At 38.3% G+C, this 14,854-nt stretch overlaps 2 protein-coding genes across 2 annotated transcripts in view; one reads left to right on the forward strand and one right to left on the reverse strand.

Moving 5' to 3' along the window:
- Window positions 1-7,658, forward strand: part of RPGRIP1 (RPGR interacting protein 1) — a 35,221-nt gene extending 27,563 nt beyond the window's left edge. The window contains exons 12-15 of the mRNA XM_070378328.1: window positions 1,244-1,436; window positions 3,622-3,706; window positions 6,281-6,411; window positions 7,408-7,658. Of these exons, the coding sequence (XP_070234429.1) occupies window positions 1,244-1,436; window positions 3,622-3,706; window positions 6,281-6,411; window positions 7,408-7,520 (522 nt within the window). The 3' untranslated portion in view covers window positions 7,521-7,658. The remainder of the gene's footprint in view (window positions 1-1,243; window positions 1,437-3,621; window positions 3,707-6,280; window positions 6,412-7,407) is intronic.
- Window positions 7,659-7,797: 139 nt separating this feature from the next.
- Window positions 7,798-14,854, reverse strand: part of SUPT16H (SPT16 homolog, facilitates chromatin remodeling subunit) — a 35,391-nt gene continuing 28,334 nt past the window's right edge. The window contains exons 23-26 of the mRNA XM_005900555.3: window positions 10,594-10,723; window positions 9,982-10,111; window positions 9,775-9,852; window positions 7,798-9,120 (exon numbers count right to left, since the gene is read on the reverse strand). Coding sequence (XP_005900617.1) covers window positions 8,975-9,120; window positions 9,775-9,852; window positions 9,982-10,111; window positions 10,594-10,723 — 484 coding nt within the window. The 3' untranslated portion in view covers window positions 7,798-8,974. The remainder of the gene's footprint in view (window positions 9,121-9,774; window positions 9,853-9,981; window positions 10,112-10,593; window positions 10,724-14,854) is intronic.

Raw genomic sequence — 14,854 nt, forward strand, 5'->3', positions numbered from 1 at the left:
AATTATAATGTGAGCCACCAATGTAATATGAAGTTTTCTAGTGTCCACATTAAAAGTATAAAAAGAAACAAGTGAAATTAATTTTAATAGTGTATTTTATTTAATCTAATAAGGCAATGGCACCCCACTCCAGTACTCTTGCCTGGAAAATCCCACGGATGGAGGAGCCTGGTAGGCTGCAGTTTATGGGGTTGCTAACAGTCGGACACAACTAAGTGACTTCACTTTCACTTTTCATTTTCATGCGTTGGAGAAGGAAATGGCAACCCACTCCAGTGTTCTTCCCTGGAGAATCCCAGAGGCGGGAGAGCCTAGTGGGCTGATGTCTGTGGGGTCACACAGAGTCAGACACGACTGAAGTGACTTAGCAGTAGCAGTAGCAGCTAAAGAATCATCATTTTCACATGAAATCAATATATAAAAATTATTGAGATATCTTATATTCCTTTTTAATGCAAAGTCTTCAAAACTGTGCATGAATTTTACACTTATAGCACATCTCAATTCAGATTAGCCACGTTTCAAGTGCTGAGTAGCCACATGTAGCTAATGGCTATCATGTCATTACTGTGGTGCAGTGTTTTCCAACTGAGTTGACATCCTGTAGTGGAAAATGAAATAAGGGATCCAGCCGGCACTGAAACAAATAAACCAAAAACTGAGATAGACTAGAATACAAAATAATAGTTTGTATTACATGTAGTAAGAGAGGATGTTGGCCAGGGCAGCAAGTCTGAAGCAGAGCTCAAAGGACTGGAGTGCAGGGTGGTCTGCTCTGTGTCTTGTACTTGGCAGGGTGTCGATGGGAGCCCAGGGAGCGCTGGGCATTCCTTTGCTTTAGTGGCTAAAACAGCCACTCAATTGGCAGTTCTCTTAGGATCTAACTGCAGGAAAGAGCTGGATTGGTTTTTGTCAAGAAAGTTTAAGAAAACAATCTGTGTTCTCAGAAAGTTTCTTGATTCTTTCTGTCTGTGGTGATGGCTGAGAAAAGCTGGTCTGGAGAAATGATTTTCTGGACTGGGAGATAGAGGACCTGGATTCTCTTTACCAATTTCCCATGATTAGCAGTGCCAATTCAGCCAAGTGGTCTCTTGGTGCCAGCTTTAGGGGCCTGTAAATTGATTCTCAAGGAGTAGTATGTTAGGTGGAGTGTGCCTGTGATTATAGAGAGTGATGTGTTCATTACATGGAGTATAAACACTGGCACCACTAACCTACCGGAAATGAATATTTTCCTTGTCAGGATTCAGAGAAGATGTGCATTGAAATCGTCTCCCTGGCCTTCTACCCAGAGGCTGAAGTGATGTGTGACGAGAACGTGGAACAGGTGTATGTGGAATACAGGTTCTACGATCTGCCCTTGTCAGAGACGGAGACTCCAGTATCCCTGAGGAAACCCAGAGCAGGAGAAGAGATCTACTTCCACTTCAGCAAGGGTGAGGTGTCCCTCGTGATCAGTGGGAGGGGAAGCTGACAGTTGTTTAGCCTGAGGGCTTCTGATGGGGTGGATCTAACCGTTTTATTTATCAAAGTAATATATGCATATGGTTTTAAAATATCAAATAGGCCTAAACAGATTTTTGATTAAAATAAAGCAGTCCTTTGCTCCACTCATTCTCTACAAATCACTCCCCCTCACCCCTCTCTGACCCCTTCCTCAGTCTACCTCTCCACTTTTCACTTTTTCTGCTATTTCTTCTTTCTTCTGTTATTTAACCCCGTGTTTCTGAGGAAATCATTCTTTTGCAGTTTCCTGATTCAGTAATTTTAGACCTTATCTGCTGACTTCTATCTTGGCACATAAAATTTGTCTCTCTTATATCACATCCACGTTCTCTTTCTCCCATACAGTTGGATCATAATTTTATTTAATTTTTAAGTAATTGTAATTGTTTCTATTGTGACTATGTAAATATTCTTATAGAGCCAAGTTGTACACCATGATATAATTTCTTTCTTGTATTATTGTGGTCTCAATTTTTCATTTTTTTTTTTTTTTGTTATACCTGTTGTGATTCTTTCTACATCCTCCAGCAGATTTTTAAATTTTCAAATAAACAACCTATCATATAATTTATCTTTTTTTTTTTTTTTTCCTGAAGATATCTCTTTATCTTCTTGTTCTTCTCCTCTATTATCCCACTGCTGCCCCATTTGGAGAGTTTAATTCTCTTATTACTGCATTTCTTATCTCCTGGGTCCTATGTCACCCTCTATCTGATTTATTATATTCTAATGGATCATGTTTTTGAGTAGCTTTAAAAGAAAGAGTACATTGGAAATAAATATTTTGAGACAGTCTTGCATGAAATCTCTATTCATGCAAATAAATCTATTCTCAAATAAATCCATATATTTATTTGATTGATGATTAGACGAAGTATAAAAATCTATGTTGAAAACATTTTTCATTCAGAATTTCAAAGCTATTGGTCCTTGATCTTCTAGGTCCAGACCTGGAGTCTAGTTCTTATATGAAAACGACCTCCTTCCTCCCCAGAAGACTTTAATATTTTCTCTTTAGTGTTCTTAAATTTCAGAATCATGTGCATATATGTTCTTTAATTGTTCTGGCCATTCGGTGGGCTCTTTAAATCTGGAAGCTCATGGCTTTTAGTTCTAGGAAACTTGTTTTCCTTTCTCTGATAACTTTGTCCCCCTACATTTTCTCATTTTCTTAGTAGAATTTTGGATCTTCCAAATTGATCCTCTAATTTTATCACTTTCCTCCTTTACCGCTGCTTTTTTCTTTATTTCTCTTTTTCTTTTTGGACAGGGGTAGAAAATACTTCCTTAATTTTATCTTCCAGTCATTGACTAGGTTTTTTTTTTTTTAATTTCTAATAGCTGCTTCTCATTCTTTATTCTTCAACCCCTTATCCCACCCCTGACCTTTAAAAAAAGTGTATCCTATCCCTGCATCATAGTTTGGCACGTGACCCGAACTCCCGTCTTGCCTTCCCAGCCCCCGTGTGTCCTTTCAGCCTTCCATTTGCCTCACGGTCCTTAATAGCAGCTGCAGAAAGGAAGAATACCTCCAAGACTTCACACAGCCCAGTGGGCAGAACTCCATCATGTGGCCAAACCTAGCTAAACTAGAGACTAGAAAACATAGGCAAATTTATCTGAGGCTGCAACAGTCCTGTGTAAAAAGGAGGAGGAAGAGGGGAATGCATGTTGAATCAGGCACCTTGAGTTGAACCTACCTCAAAACCCAAATTTCTAGGCAGCCCTAAAAAAAAAAATCAGTCTCCTAGAATTCTTCCAGTTGAGGAGTGGGTCAAAACAGCTTACAAGCTTGGATTGTAAGGCTTCCTTTGTATCAGTACTCGAAGCATATTCTTAAAGGGCCACAGAGTAAATATTTTAGGCTTTGTGCGCCAGTCTCTGTCACAACTCTTCAGCTCTATCGTTATAGTTGGAAAGCCACCACACAGTAAAGAGATGGCTGTGTCCAATAAAACTTTATTTATGAAAACAAGGAGCTGGCTCCTGGGCACCCATGCTTGCCAGGTGTCTGGTTTAAATCACTGTTTTGCACATACCATTTATGAAAATCTTAGTGCCCAAATAGCAACAGTATATGATTCTTTTCTTTTCTCCCACTTACCCTTAATACAGTGATAGATCTGGACCCAGTGGAGCAAAAAGAACGGAGGCAGTTTCTGTTCACCATGCTGATTGGAGAAGATCCTGAGCAAGGACAGTAAGCATGTGCTTCCTATTTCTAAAGACAGGAGACATCACACAAGAATTCAGGAGTTTGAGTCTAGTTTTGTGCTGATGTGGAGTATTTTAATAACTTCTTTCATATTAATATTCTCCTAATGAATTTCCCATCAACTTGGGTAATTTATGCTTGTGACTGACTACCTGATAAATTATGTAGTCTCATAGATTAGTTCATTTCTCACCCATGCCAGCCTCTGATAAGCGCTTTTTTTGAGGCAGCAATTGACGTCAACACTCCATGCCCCTACAGAAAGGACACACTGCCTTGGCGCTCTAGAATAATTTGATTCATTTCTTGCAAACACAATACCATTGTTAGCTTACCAAATATTATGCCTTTATAATAGCAATTTTATATTTTGAGTTAAAAATGATTTCTCTACAGGAATACTTTGAAGTAAAATCTGAGTCTACTCTTAAGTTTTAGGAAAGCCGACTGTCATATTCCTATAATCTGAGGAGCCCTCCTTTTAGAGGTTCCAGATGAAATGCATTGGATATACATAGACTGAAAATTTTCTCGTCTAGCAGAATTTTGAAAATCAAATTTATATGGACAGCTGTGTTTTGTTTGTTTTTGTCAGAGTCTGGCAACCTTACCTCCTTTCCTTGTGTGTGAGTAAGAACTAGTATGGGACTGGTGTTCTAATCCATTACTTTTCTAAAAGCTCAATGAAAGTGCAAGTCACTCAGTCATGTCCAACCCTTTGTGACCCCATGGGCTGTACAGTCCATGGAATCCTCCAGGCTAGAATACTGGAGTGGGTAACCTTTCTCTTCTCCAGGGGACCTTCCAAACCCAGGGATCAAACCCAGTTCTCCTGCGTTGCAGGCTGATTCTTTACCAGCTGAGCCACAAGGGAAGTCCAAGAATACTGCAGTGGGTAGCCTATCCTTCTCCGGGGAATCTTCCTGACCCAGGAATCGAACTGGGGTCTCCTGCATTGCAGGCGGATGCTTTACCAACTGAGCCACCGAGGAAGCCCTGAAAAGCCTATAGTGGGGAGCATGTTGCCTTTGTAGTCACACAGACTTGGTTTTGAATCTTGACTCTTCCAGTTACTAGCTCTATGATGTTTGAGATACTTAACTTGAAGGCTCCAGAGAGGATGCTGCAGAAATAACGTAGTTTCCCTAAGGCAGTCGGTATTGCATGCAGCAAGTGGTGATGCGAGTTATCTGTTTCCTGGGAAAGCTGAGGTGGAGTCAGCATTATCCCTTTGCATTGTTGAAGTTCTCAGTACTGATACAGAAACATAATTACAAATACATATTGCTTGGTGGCCATAAATGCATCACTTTTGGAATTTCTTTTCAGCTTCTCATATTTAACTGTGATTTAAAATGCTTGAATTTTTGGTCCTATTCTTGCTCCTGTAGAACTATGGGCCACCAATATTTGCTTTTTAAAAATGAATAGGAATATAAAATATCCATTAGAGGCAAATCCAGGGAGACAGAAAGGAGATTAGTGGTTACCAGAACTGAGGGAGAGAATGGGGAGTGACTAGTTAAGGGTGTAGGTCTCATGGTGATGAACATGATCTGGAATTAGATAGTGGTGATGTTTGTACATTATGATTATACTAAAAAAAAAAACTGAATTGTACACTTTACAATGGTTAAAATAGTGAATTTGTGTCATGTAAATTTTACCAAAAAATTTTAATAGGTCTCAGTTTCTGGAATTCAGTATCATTCTTTGCTAGACTAATACTGTCAGCCTCCTGTATCTGCAGGTTCCACATCCATGGGGTCAACTAACAATGGATCAAAAATATTTGAAAATACAATTCTAGGTTCTAGGATGTTCCAAAAAGCAAAATTTAACTTCGCCACGTACTGGCAACTATTTACTTAACACTTACGTTGTAATTATTCATAATAGCATTTACACTGTATTAGTTATTATAAGTAATCTTGAGATGATTTAAATTATATTCTATATGCAAATCCAACAGCATTTTATATAAAAGACTTGAGCATCTGTGGATTTTAGTATCTGAGGTGGATTCTATAGTTGTTAATTGCTCACTGCTTGGGAGGAACTGTGATATGTATGATCTTTATACAGTGATATACTGTGATATGTGATATGTATGATATGTATCATCTTCCAAGATTTACAACTCTTACTTTTTTATATTCATTTTGTAATTCTGTATTGTTTCCTTTACTCTGCTCAGGCTTGGTATTAGACTGTTATTTACAAATATAAAAACCTCTTCTAATTTCCATAACCTTGTTTTTTTGTGTAACACCTCCACTGCCCATTTCTAATCTTTCAGCAAAGCTGTAAACCATTTTACAAGGAAATGTATCTCTCAATAGTTTTGAGAAAATGTAATCAATTACTTTACCTCAAGTCTTAGTTCCCTCCAAGCCTGTTGTTACTTTGTAAGTCATACCAATTTCTTAGTCTTTTGCCATTGCATTCTTGTAAGATGGAGGAAGAGTGATTCAGGAAATACAGTGTATAATTTATGATTACTTTTATCCCTTTTTTAAGTCTATCAGTACTGAGTTAAATGGGTATTTTCTCCTTTAGTTTAAAGTTTACAGTAGTAAGTGATCCTATTGAGGAGGAAAAGAAAGAATGTCAAGAAGTAGGCTACGCATATCTGGAGCTGTGGCCAATGCTGGTATCAGGAAGAGACATCCTAGAGCAAGATCTAGACAGTGAGTCATACATTTTGGTGCTCTCAGTTCTACTTATATCTAAGGGAATAATCCTAATAATGAATACTTTTGACTTTTAATACATAATTACTAGTTGATGAGACAATTTGGATTGAAACCCCTACTGCTGTTTTTCTAAATCATTCCTCAGTTGTATATCTTCTCCCATATATCTCCTGGCAACTAGCACCTATTATGAATCTCCAGTATTTGAGACAGGGAGATTTTGAAAAGACAGTTTTACTTTCAAGCAAATTTAAACATCAGCCTTTCTGACCTCCCTTATCCAATCTGTTCTGAAACTGTCTATCTACTGTGCATTTCCCCTAACCCATCCAAAATGGTCCTCTTTGACTAATAATGACTTTGTCCCAACATTAAGTGTTCTGCATCTGTCCCTACCTCCACTGTAGAAACTTCAGAACCCTTTTCTCTCCTGAATTACTGCAATAACCTCATAAACTACCTTCCCTGATTTACTCATGCCCCCTTAGAATATATTCCTCAGAGTGGAGTCACTTTTTTGGAACCCAAATAAGAAACTGTCATTTCTAATACCATCAATTAAAATCACATTTTTTACAAGACAAATGGCCTGTTACGATCTAGATCCTGCTTATCAACATAGCTTCATTTCTGCCAAACTTGTTTTCCAATCTTGGCACATGCTGTACATGCTTAGAGTCTCTTTTACTTTTTGAAGACAAAGGGATTGTCTTCAGAAGGCCTTTTCTGATTCTTCCATTCTGGATGAGGTGCCAGGTCTGTGTTCCCAAAGCACCCTGAGTTTTCATCCCAGCACCAGCTATACTATATTGTAATGATTGTTTTCCATCATCTTCCATCAGAATGAGTCCCGCTAAAATGGGAGGTAGTAACCTTGTATAGTATCCCCAGCACCTAATGTAGAAAATAATTTAATATAAAATATTAAGTATTTAAGTGTTTTTCAGTTGAATGATACAGATGTCTGGTGTTTTTTTCCTTTCCCAACAGTTGTTGGCCCTGAAGATCAGGCTACCCCCATAGGAAAGCTCAAGGTGTCTCTTCAAGCTGCTGCTGCCCTCCAAGCTATTTACAAGGAGATGACTGAAGATTTGTGTTCCTGATGGAACAAGTGCTAGTCCATTCTAAACCCTGAGGGAACCATAGTCAAAAGTCTCTTATAAAGTAACTTGCTCTACTATGAATTTGGTTTACTGTGATATCTCAACCTAATCATGAAAGTTTAGAGTGATAAAAGTTCCTTTTTGTGATACTAGCTGGGTAAAGAGAATTATTCTCTATGCCTTAGCACTTTTTTAGGAGAGAAGCAGGCTTGTTTTTAGGAATTGAACTGCAAAAGAATTGTCACAGAAAGTAAATTTATAAAAACAAAACAACAACAAAAAAAAAACCACAGTTTATTTATCTTTTAGTTTTTCCAAAATTGAAAATATCAAGTCCTACTGCTAAGGAGAAAATAAACAAACAAATGAACAAAAATCCGAGACCCCTCCCCCCTCTTCTCTTAAAGTCACAGAACACAGAAGGAACTGCAGTGGGACAGGTGGGTGCAGAGAACCAGGAGGGAGAGGATGGCAAGATAAACTCCCCAAATACTTAAAAAGCCGTTCAACAGAAACTGTGATAAATACAGGACAATGCAAGACAAGTAAAAACAAGGAGCAGCAGTGACGAGAGGCTGTGTTGCAGATGTGGCCTCCCTTCCTCTTCTCTTTTCTCATCAGGGTATTCTAGGCCCAAGGCATGACTTGCCCCTTCCAGATCTAAATGTTGACTCCTTTGACCTCCTTCTAGATTTCACTAGAAGCAGTACATGAGGCACAGCCATTCTTTCCTCATACATCACAAAAGAAACAATGGTAATTTTGCTTCCACCATTGTACCATGTGTGAATTTGTAAGGAAGATGAAACTGAGCCAGGGAGTATCACTGCTTCTTACGTCTTCCAAGGCAGTAAAAATACCTCAGAATCTGCCTGAGGCAAGAAAGCAGGAAAACTTAGACGGAGATACCAGCCTGATCAGCCTATCTCAAGTTGTATTGCTTACACCATTAGCAAATTCCAAGAACCTTTTCTTGAGTTCTGCAAAGATGTGTCTTAAAGAGACGTGAGGAAGGTCATGGCAGGCGGGTAAGATGGGAGGATCGCATCTGCTGGTCAAGAGCCATGGTACAGGCAGCAAAGGTCACCTTGTACCAATGTCTTGGAAATATAGCTTTAAGACATCAAAGAATAAGATGTCAGAAGCCAACAATGTCCTGGCAGAAGGTGACAGGAAGAGAGAGGAATGAAACGGTATTTATTAACAGCGGAAGCCTCTGCCCTTCTTCAAGAACACCTCCTCCCTTGCCATCTGGATGGGGCCATTGGCACGTGTCCTGGTGGGCCTGGAATTCCCCGAGTAGCTTGGTCCACACAAATGGCCCCCTAAACCCATACACAAATGGCAAAACTTCAAAAGAAAAAAAAAAAAGGAAAAAATACAGTTTCTATGTCATGTAAAATTTTCAGGGATTGGCTGTAGGAAGAATGGAGCTGAGGGCCAAAGTTCTGAAGTTACTTCCTCTTTTTCTTGGGAGGCGCAGAGCTGTGTCTGGAACCTCGGTTAGAGCCTCGGCCTGAACTGTGCACAGATGCCTTCCTCTTTCGGCTCATACTTCGACTCTGTTCTTCTTCTTCCTCATAGCGGCTTTCACGGTCGGCTGAACAGAAGAACGAGGCACTAGTTATCTAGATGTTAGCTTTAGGTATCTAACGCTATTGTACACAGCATGAAATAATGCAGAGAACGTACTTTGGAGTCAGACTTAACTTTTAATCTTTTCTCAGTTGCTTATTAGTTGTATGATCTTGGGCAAGTACTTAACCTTTCTGAAGCTTGATTTACTTATAAAATGGAAAACTGTTTTAGGCTTAAAGGTAATCTATGCAAAGGACCTATCACTATGCTTGGGCTATACAGTACAGTAGTATGTAACTTACATTTGGTATTTGGTTTCAGAGTAGTTAAAACTAGTACTACAAAAACATTCTTAACCTGGAAGAGAGCCATAAAGCTAGACTACTATCTGACTTAGATTTGGAAACCAAACAGCCTAATTTTGGAGTCTGACAAGACTATCCTGGCTAAGGACCCACTGAGGGAGCTGAGCAGATGAAAAAATCCTCCAAGTCGGCAGAGTTGTGCCCCCTGCAGAGTACAGGTGCATTCCAGACCTCATTTGCTCTTCTGGTCAATGACGCTGTAGCTGTGACTCCACATCAGCTTTACACTGTTCTTATGTTACTTTTATCAGGCAAATAATATCTCAAAATACTGAAATTTGTGCCTCAAAAAATAAAACAAAAAAATTTACCTTTTCGGGCTTCTTCCTCCAGTTCGTCCCAATCCTTTCCACTCTCTTCTTCACTGCCCAATGATTCCTTGGAATAATCTGGAATAATATTAAGCATGAATTACTAGACTGGAAACGGAATGGAATGATAAAATTATTCCCTTCAAAAGCCTGTAGAAATTGCCTAAGGTTAGGAAGTCATGAACATTTGTCCCTATGAAGACTCACCTGATTCTTCAGCTTCTGATGAATAATCTTCATCACTGTCCTCCTCCTCCTCTTCATAGTCTTCCTCTGAAGGATTAAAAGTCTCATCTTCGATTTCAGACTCGGAATCCCCTTCCTCAGCATCACTCCCCTGGTGAGTTGGAGCATAATACTAAATACTGGGTGTTTTTTTTTTTTAATTTACTTCATTAATAACTTAATTAATTCAATCCACTGAGTGCACCAGCATTATTTCTATTTTATATGAAAAATGAAATAAAAAAGACCTAACCCTCTGAGTAACCAAGAGATAAAAAAACAATTAAAATTACTAGTAAGATATAATAATTAGATAACTTTTGCAAGACGATTTGAAGTATTTTCTCTGAAAACTAAAAAATTCATTCAAACAGTAGTTTTTGTAATTTCAAAGAAACCTTGTGAGTGGCTACCAATGCCCAATTAATTTATCATTTACCTGTAAAACTAACTTGAAGAAACAATACCAAGTTATGCTCAGAACTTCTCCCATTTGATTGGTCCGTTACGTACTGTTCATATGGCATTCTCCTAACTGCCCAAATGATAATGGGCAACACTATGCGTCAGAAAAGAAACCCCACACTCACGCACCTCACCCTCAGGTTCCAGGAAAGACCAGCCACCTTGTTCAAAGAAGCCCTCAGGGTCATCAACAATGGTCTTCATAATTTTAGTCCAGTTGAGGGACTGTACTCCTTCTGTGTATTTTAGGTCACAGGAACTAAAGAAAAATAACATCATACAGTAAAAAAAAATCAATCCTCCATACTCAGCTTTTGGGTGTTTTTTTTTTTGGTTTGGCCATGCCAAAAGAGCAGAGTCTTAACCACTCGACCACCAAGGAAATCCCACCTCTATACTTTGTGAGAACATCCAGTGTCATGTTGGTCATTAGCATCGTGGAAGAGCAGTACCCTTTTCATATGTGAGAGCAGGTACTCTTGGCACTATCCCACCAGAACATACCGCCAAAGAGCTGATATCTGGTCTCCCAGAGCACTAGTGCTCACGACAGAACCCCATTAAAAAAAAAACTACTTAACGTGCCTTGTGTTAAGAAATGTTCAAATGACATTTATCCACTTCTGTTGAGGTGAACAATCAATATGGGTGGGGGAAAAAAAGAAAAGCAGAACACAGTAATGGTAAGGGCCATAAGAAGAAACCATTAGCACAAAACCTGAGCATGTGCTTAGTCACTCAGTCATGTTAGACTCTTTGCAACCCCATGGACTGTAGCCCGCCAGGCTCCCCAGTCTAAGAGGATTCTCCAGGCAGGAATACTGGAGTGGGTTGCCATGCCCTCCTCCAGGGGATTTTCCCAACCCAGGGATCAAACCCAGGTCTCCCATGTAGCAGGCAAATTCTTTACCATCTGCGCCACCAGGGAAGCCATAAAACCAGAGATTCCAGCATAAATCCATTATGGGCACAATCATATACACTGAAGCTTTTGCTTCTAGCTATGATGGAAGTGACAAGGATTAGATTTACCTTTTCACCCAAACAACCAGAAAACTGAACAAAGTATGGAACAACAGTTTTCAAACACTAGATACTAAGCAGCACTAGACTAAAATCCCAATGGAATGAACAGCAACGGGAATGGTTAAATAAGTAAGACTTTCTCCTCCTCATTTTGTAAATTCAGGAATAGCTGTTTTGAAGCCACAATAATGACAACTGTGGAATTCATAGCATATTAAAAGCAAAATGTATGGTGGTAATAACAGAAAGGATAGAAGGAGAGAAATGGAAGCATAAGAACCTTCTAACAGACATGGTCTATTATCTGAATGCAGACTCCGACAAGTTAGAGGTGTAGCTCATCAGCAAACTAGGAAGATGATTGTAAAGAATCATAAAATTAAAAGCAGGCATAAAAAGAAGAAAAGCTTATCTTTGACAAAGGAGGCAGAAACATACAATGGAGAAAGGACAATCTCTAACAAGTGGGGCTAGGAAAACTGGTCAACCACCTGTAAAAGAATGAAACTAGAACACTTTCTAACACCATGCACAAAAGTAAACTCAAAATGGATTAAAGATCTAAATGTAAGACCAGAAACTATAAAACTCCTAGAGGAAAACATAGGCAGAACACTCTCTGACATAAATCACAGTAAGATCCTCTATGAACTTCCTCCCAGAGTAATGGAAATAAAAGCAAAAATAAACAAATGGGACCTAATTAAATGCTTTTGCACATGAAAGAAACTATAAGCAAGGTGAAAAGACAGCCTTCAGAATGGGAGAAAATAACAGCAAATGAAACAACCAACAAAGAATTAATCTCCAAAATATACAAGCAGCTCATGCAGCTTAATACCAGAAAAATAAGTGACCCAATCAAAAAATGGATCAAAGAACTAAACAGACATTTCTCCAAAGAAGACATACAGACGGCTAACAAACACATGAAAAGACACCCAACATGACTCATTATCAGAGAAATGCAAATCAAAACCACAATGAGGTACCATCTCATGCTGGTCAGAATAGCTGCCATCAAAAAGTATACAAACGGTAAAGGCTGGAGAGGGTGTGGAGGAAAGGGAACGCTCTTAGACTGTTGGTAGGAATGCAAACTAGTACAGCCACTATGGAGAACAGTGTGGAGATTCCTTAAAAAACGAAATAGAACTGCCATATGACCCAGCAATCCCACTGCTGGGCATATACACTGAGGAAACCAGAATTGAAAGAGACACGTGTACCCCAATAACTGTTTATCAGCTATTAAAAAGAACGCATCTGAGTCAGTTCTAATGAGGTGAATGAAACTGGAGCCTATTGTACAGAGTGAAGTAAGTCAGAAAGAAAAACACCAATACAGTATATTAACACATATATATGGAATTTAGAAAGATAGTAATGACAACCCTATATGCAAGACAGCAAGAGAGACACAGATTAAAAGGTAGACATTCTCAATGGATTAAAAAAAAGCCAAGGCATGAATGCAACCTCAATGTCCACCGACAGAGGAATAGACAAAGAAAATGTGGTACATATATACAATGGAATATCTCAGCCATTAAAAAGAATGAAATAATGCCATTTGCAGCAACATGGATGCAACCAGATTGTCATACTGAGTGAAGCAAGTCAGAGAAAGAAATATCATATGACATCCCTTTATATGTGGAATCTAAAAAGACATGATACAGATGAACTTACAAAACAGACTCACAGACTTAAGAGAACAAACTTATTATGGCTGCCATAATAAGTTATGGATAGTTAGGGAGTTTGGGATAGACATGTACACATTGCTGTATTTAAAATGGATAACCAACAAGGACCTACCATATAGCACATGGAACTCTGCCCAGTATTATATGGCTGCCTATATGGGAGGGGAGTTCTGCGGTTGAATGGATACATGTGTATATATATATGGCTGAATCCCTTTGCTGTTCACCTGAAACTACTACAACATTGTAAGTTGGCTATACCCTAATACAAAGTAAAAAATTAATAAAGCTACAAGTCTATAGTAATAGCATACTATGTAGATTTCAAAACAAGGACTATTACTAGAAAAAGAAAGGACATTTCATAACGATGGAGAATAAAATTCAATAAAAGTTGATAAACCTCTAGACTGACCAACAAAAAGAGAAACTATTAATGTTAGGAACGAAAGGGGTAAAAGTATTGCACAAATACTAGAGTTGACAGCTTCGACAAAATAAACCAGTTTGTTGAAAGATACAAGTTGAATTTATGTAGAATAGTCAAAATAATAATAGCCAACTTTGAAAAAGAACAAAATGGGAGGACTTACACTACCTGATTTCAAGATTCATTATAAAGCTACAGTATTCACTACAGGATCAGTGTAAGAACACACACAAACCAATGGAGCAGAAAACACCATCCAGAAACAGCCTCTCCTACACATTCTTTTTTTAAACAAACATGCCAAGTAATTCAATGGGTAAGGAATAATCTTTTCAAAAAATGATAACTAGAATAACTAGCTACATATACACAAAGTACAAACCTTCATCCTAACACCACAGTAAAAAAAAAAAATTAACTCAAAATGGATCACAGACATAAATGTAAGACCTAAACCTATGGACCTCTAGAAAAGTTTTATGACTTTGGGTTAGGCAAAATTTACCACGTAAAGCCATAAAAAGCAGAAATTACAAAAGAAAAAGTTGATTAAACATCTTTCATGGAAAATTTACACTTTTGATCTTCAAATGATATTTTAAGAAAATGAAAAGACATAGAAACTACTGGAAGAAAATGTATGCAAAATGTGTTTTAGGAGGGACTTTATTTAGCCTAAAAAATTTTTTAAATTCAGTAGTAAAGCAATCTGATTCTTAACATGGGCAAAAAACATGAATATACTTCATCAAAGTATAGAATGACACACAGCCTATGAAAAAATGCTCAAAATCAACGGTAATCTTGGAAATGCAAACTGAAACCACAGTGAGAAAGCTGTCCACCACAATGGCCAATAATGAAAAGACTGATAACACCAGTGTTGGTGAGGATGTGGAGCAACTACAATTCTCACATACTACACATTTTCCAGCCACTCTGGCAAAGGATTTGGTAGTTTCTTATAAAGCTAAACATATACTTAACCATAAACCATATGACACAGCAATCCCACTCTTAGGTCTTTATCCAAGAGAAATGAAAACGTATGTCCATACAAAGACCTGTACATAGTGTTTATAACAGCTATTCCTAAGAGTCCCCAAAGGGAAACAATCTTAATGTCTATTAACTGGTAGATGGATAAATAAAGCAGGGACTCTCCAGACAATGGGGAACTCCTCTGTAATAAAAGAGTATGCTAATGATGTGCACAACAACTTGA

This window comes from Bos mutus, chromosome 10, assembly GCF_027580195.1.
Source record: "Bos mutus isolate GX-2022 chromosome 10, NWIPB_WYAK_1.1, whole genome shotgun sequence".
NCBI classification, from domain to species: Eukaryota; Metazoa; Chordata; class Mammalia; order Artiodactyla; family Bovidae; genus Bos; species Bos mutus.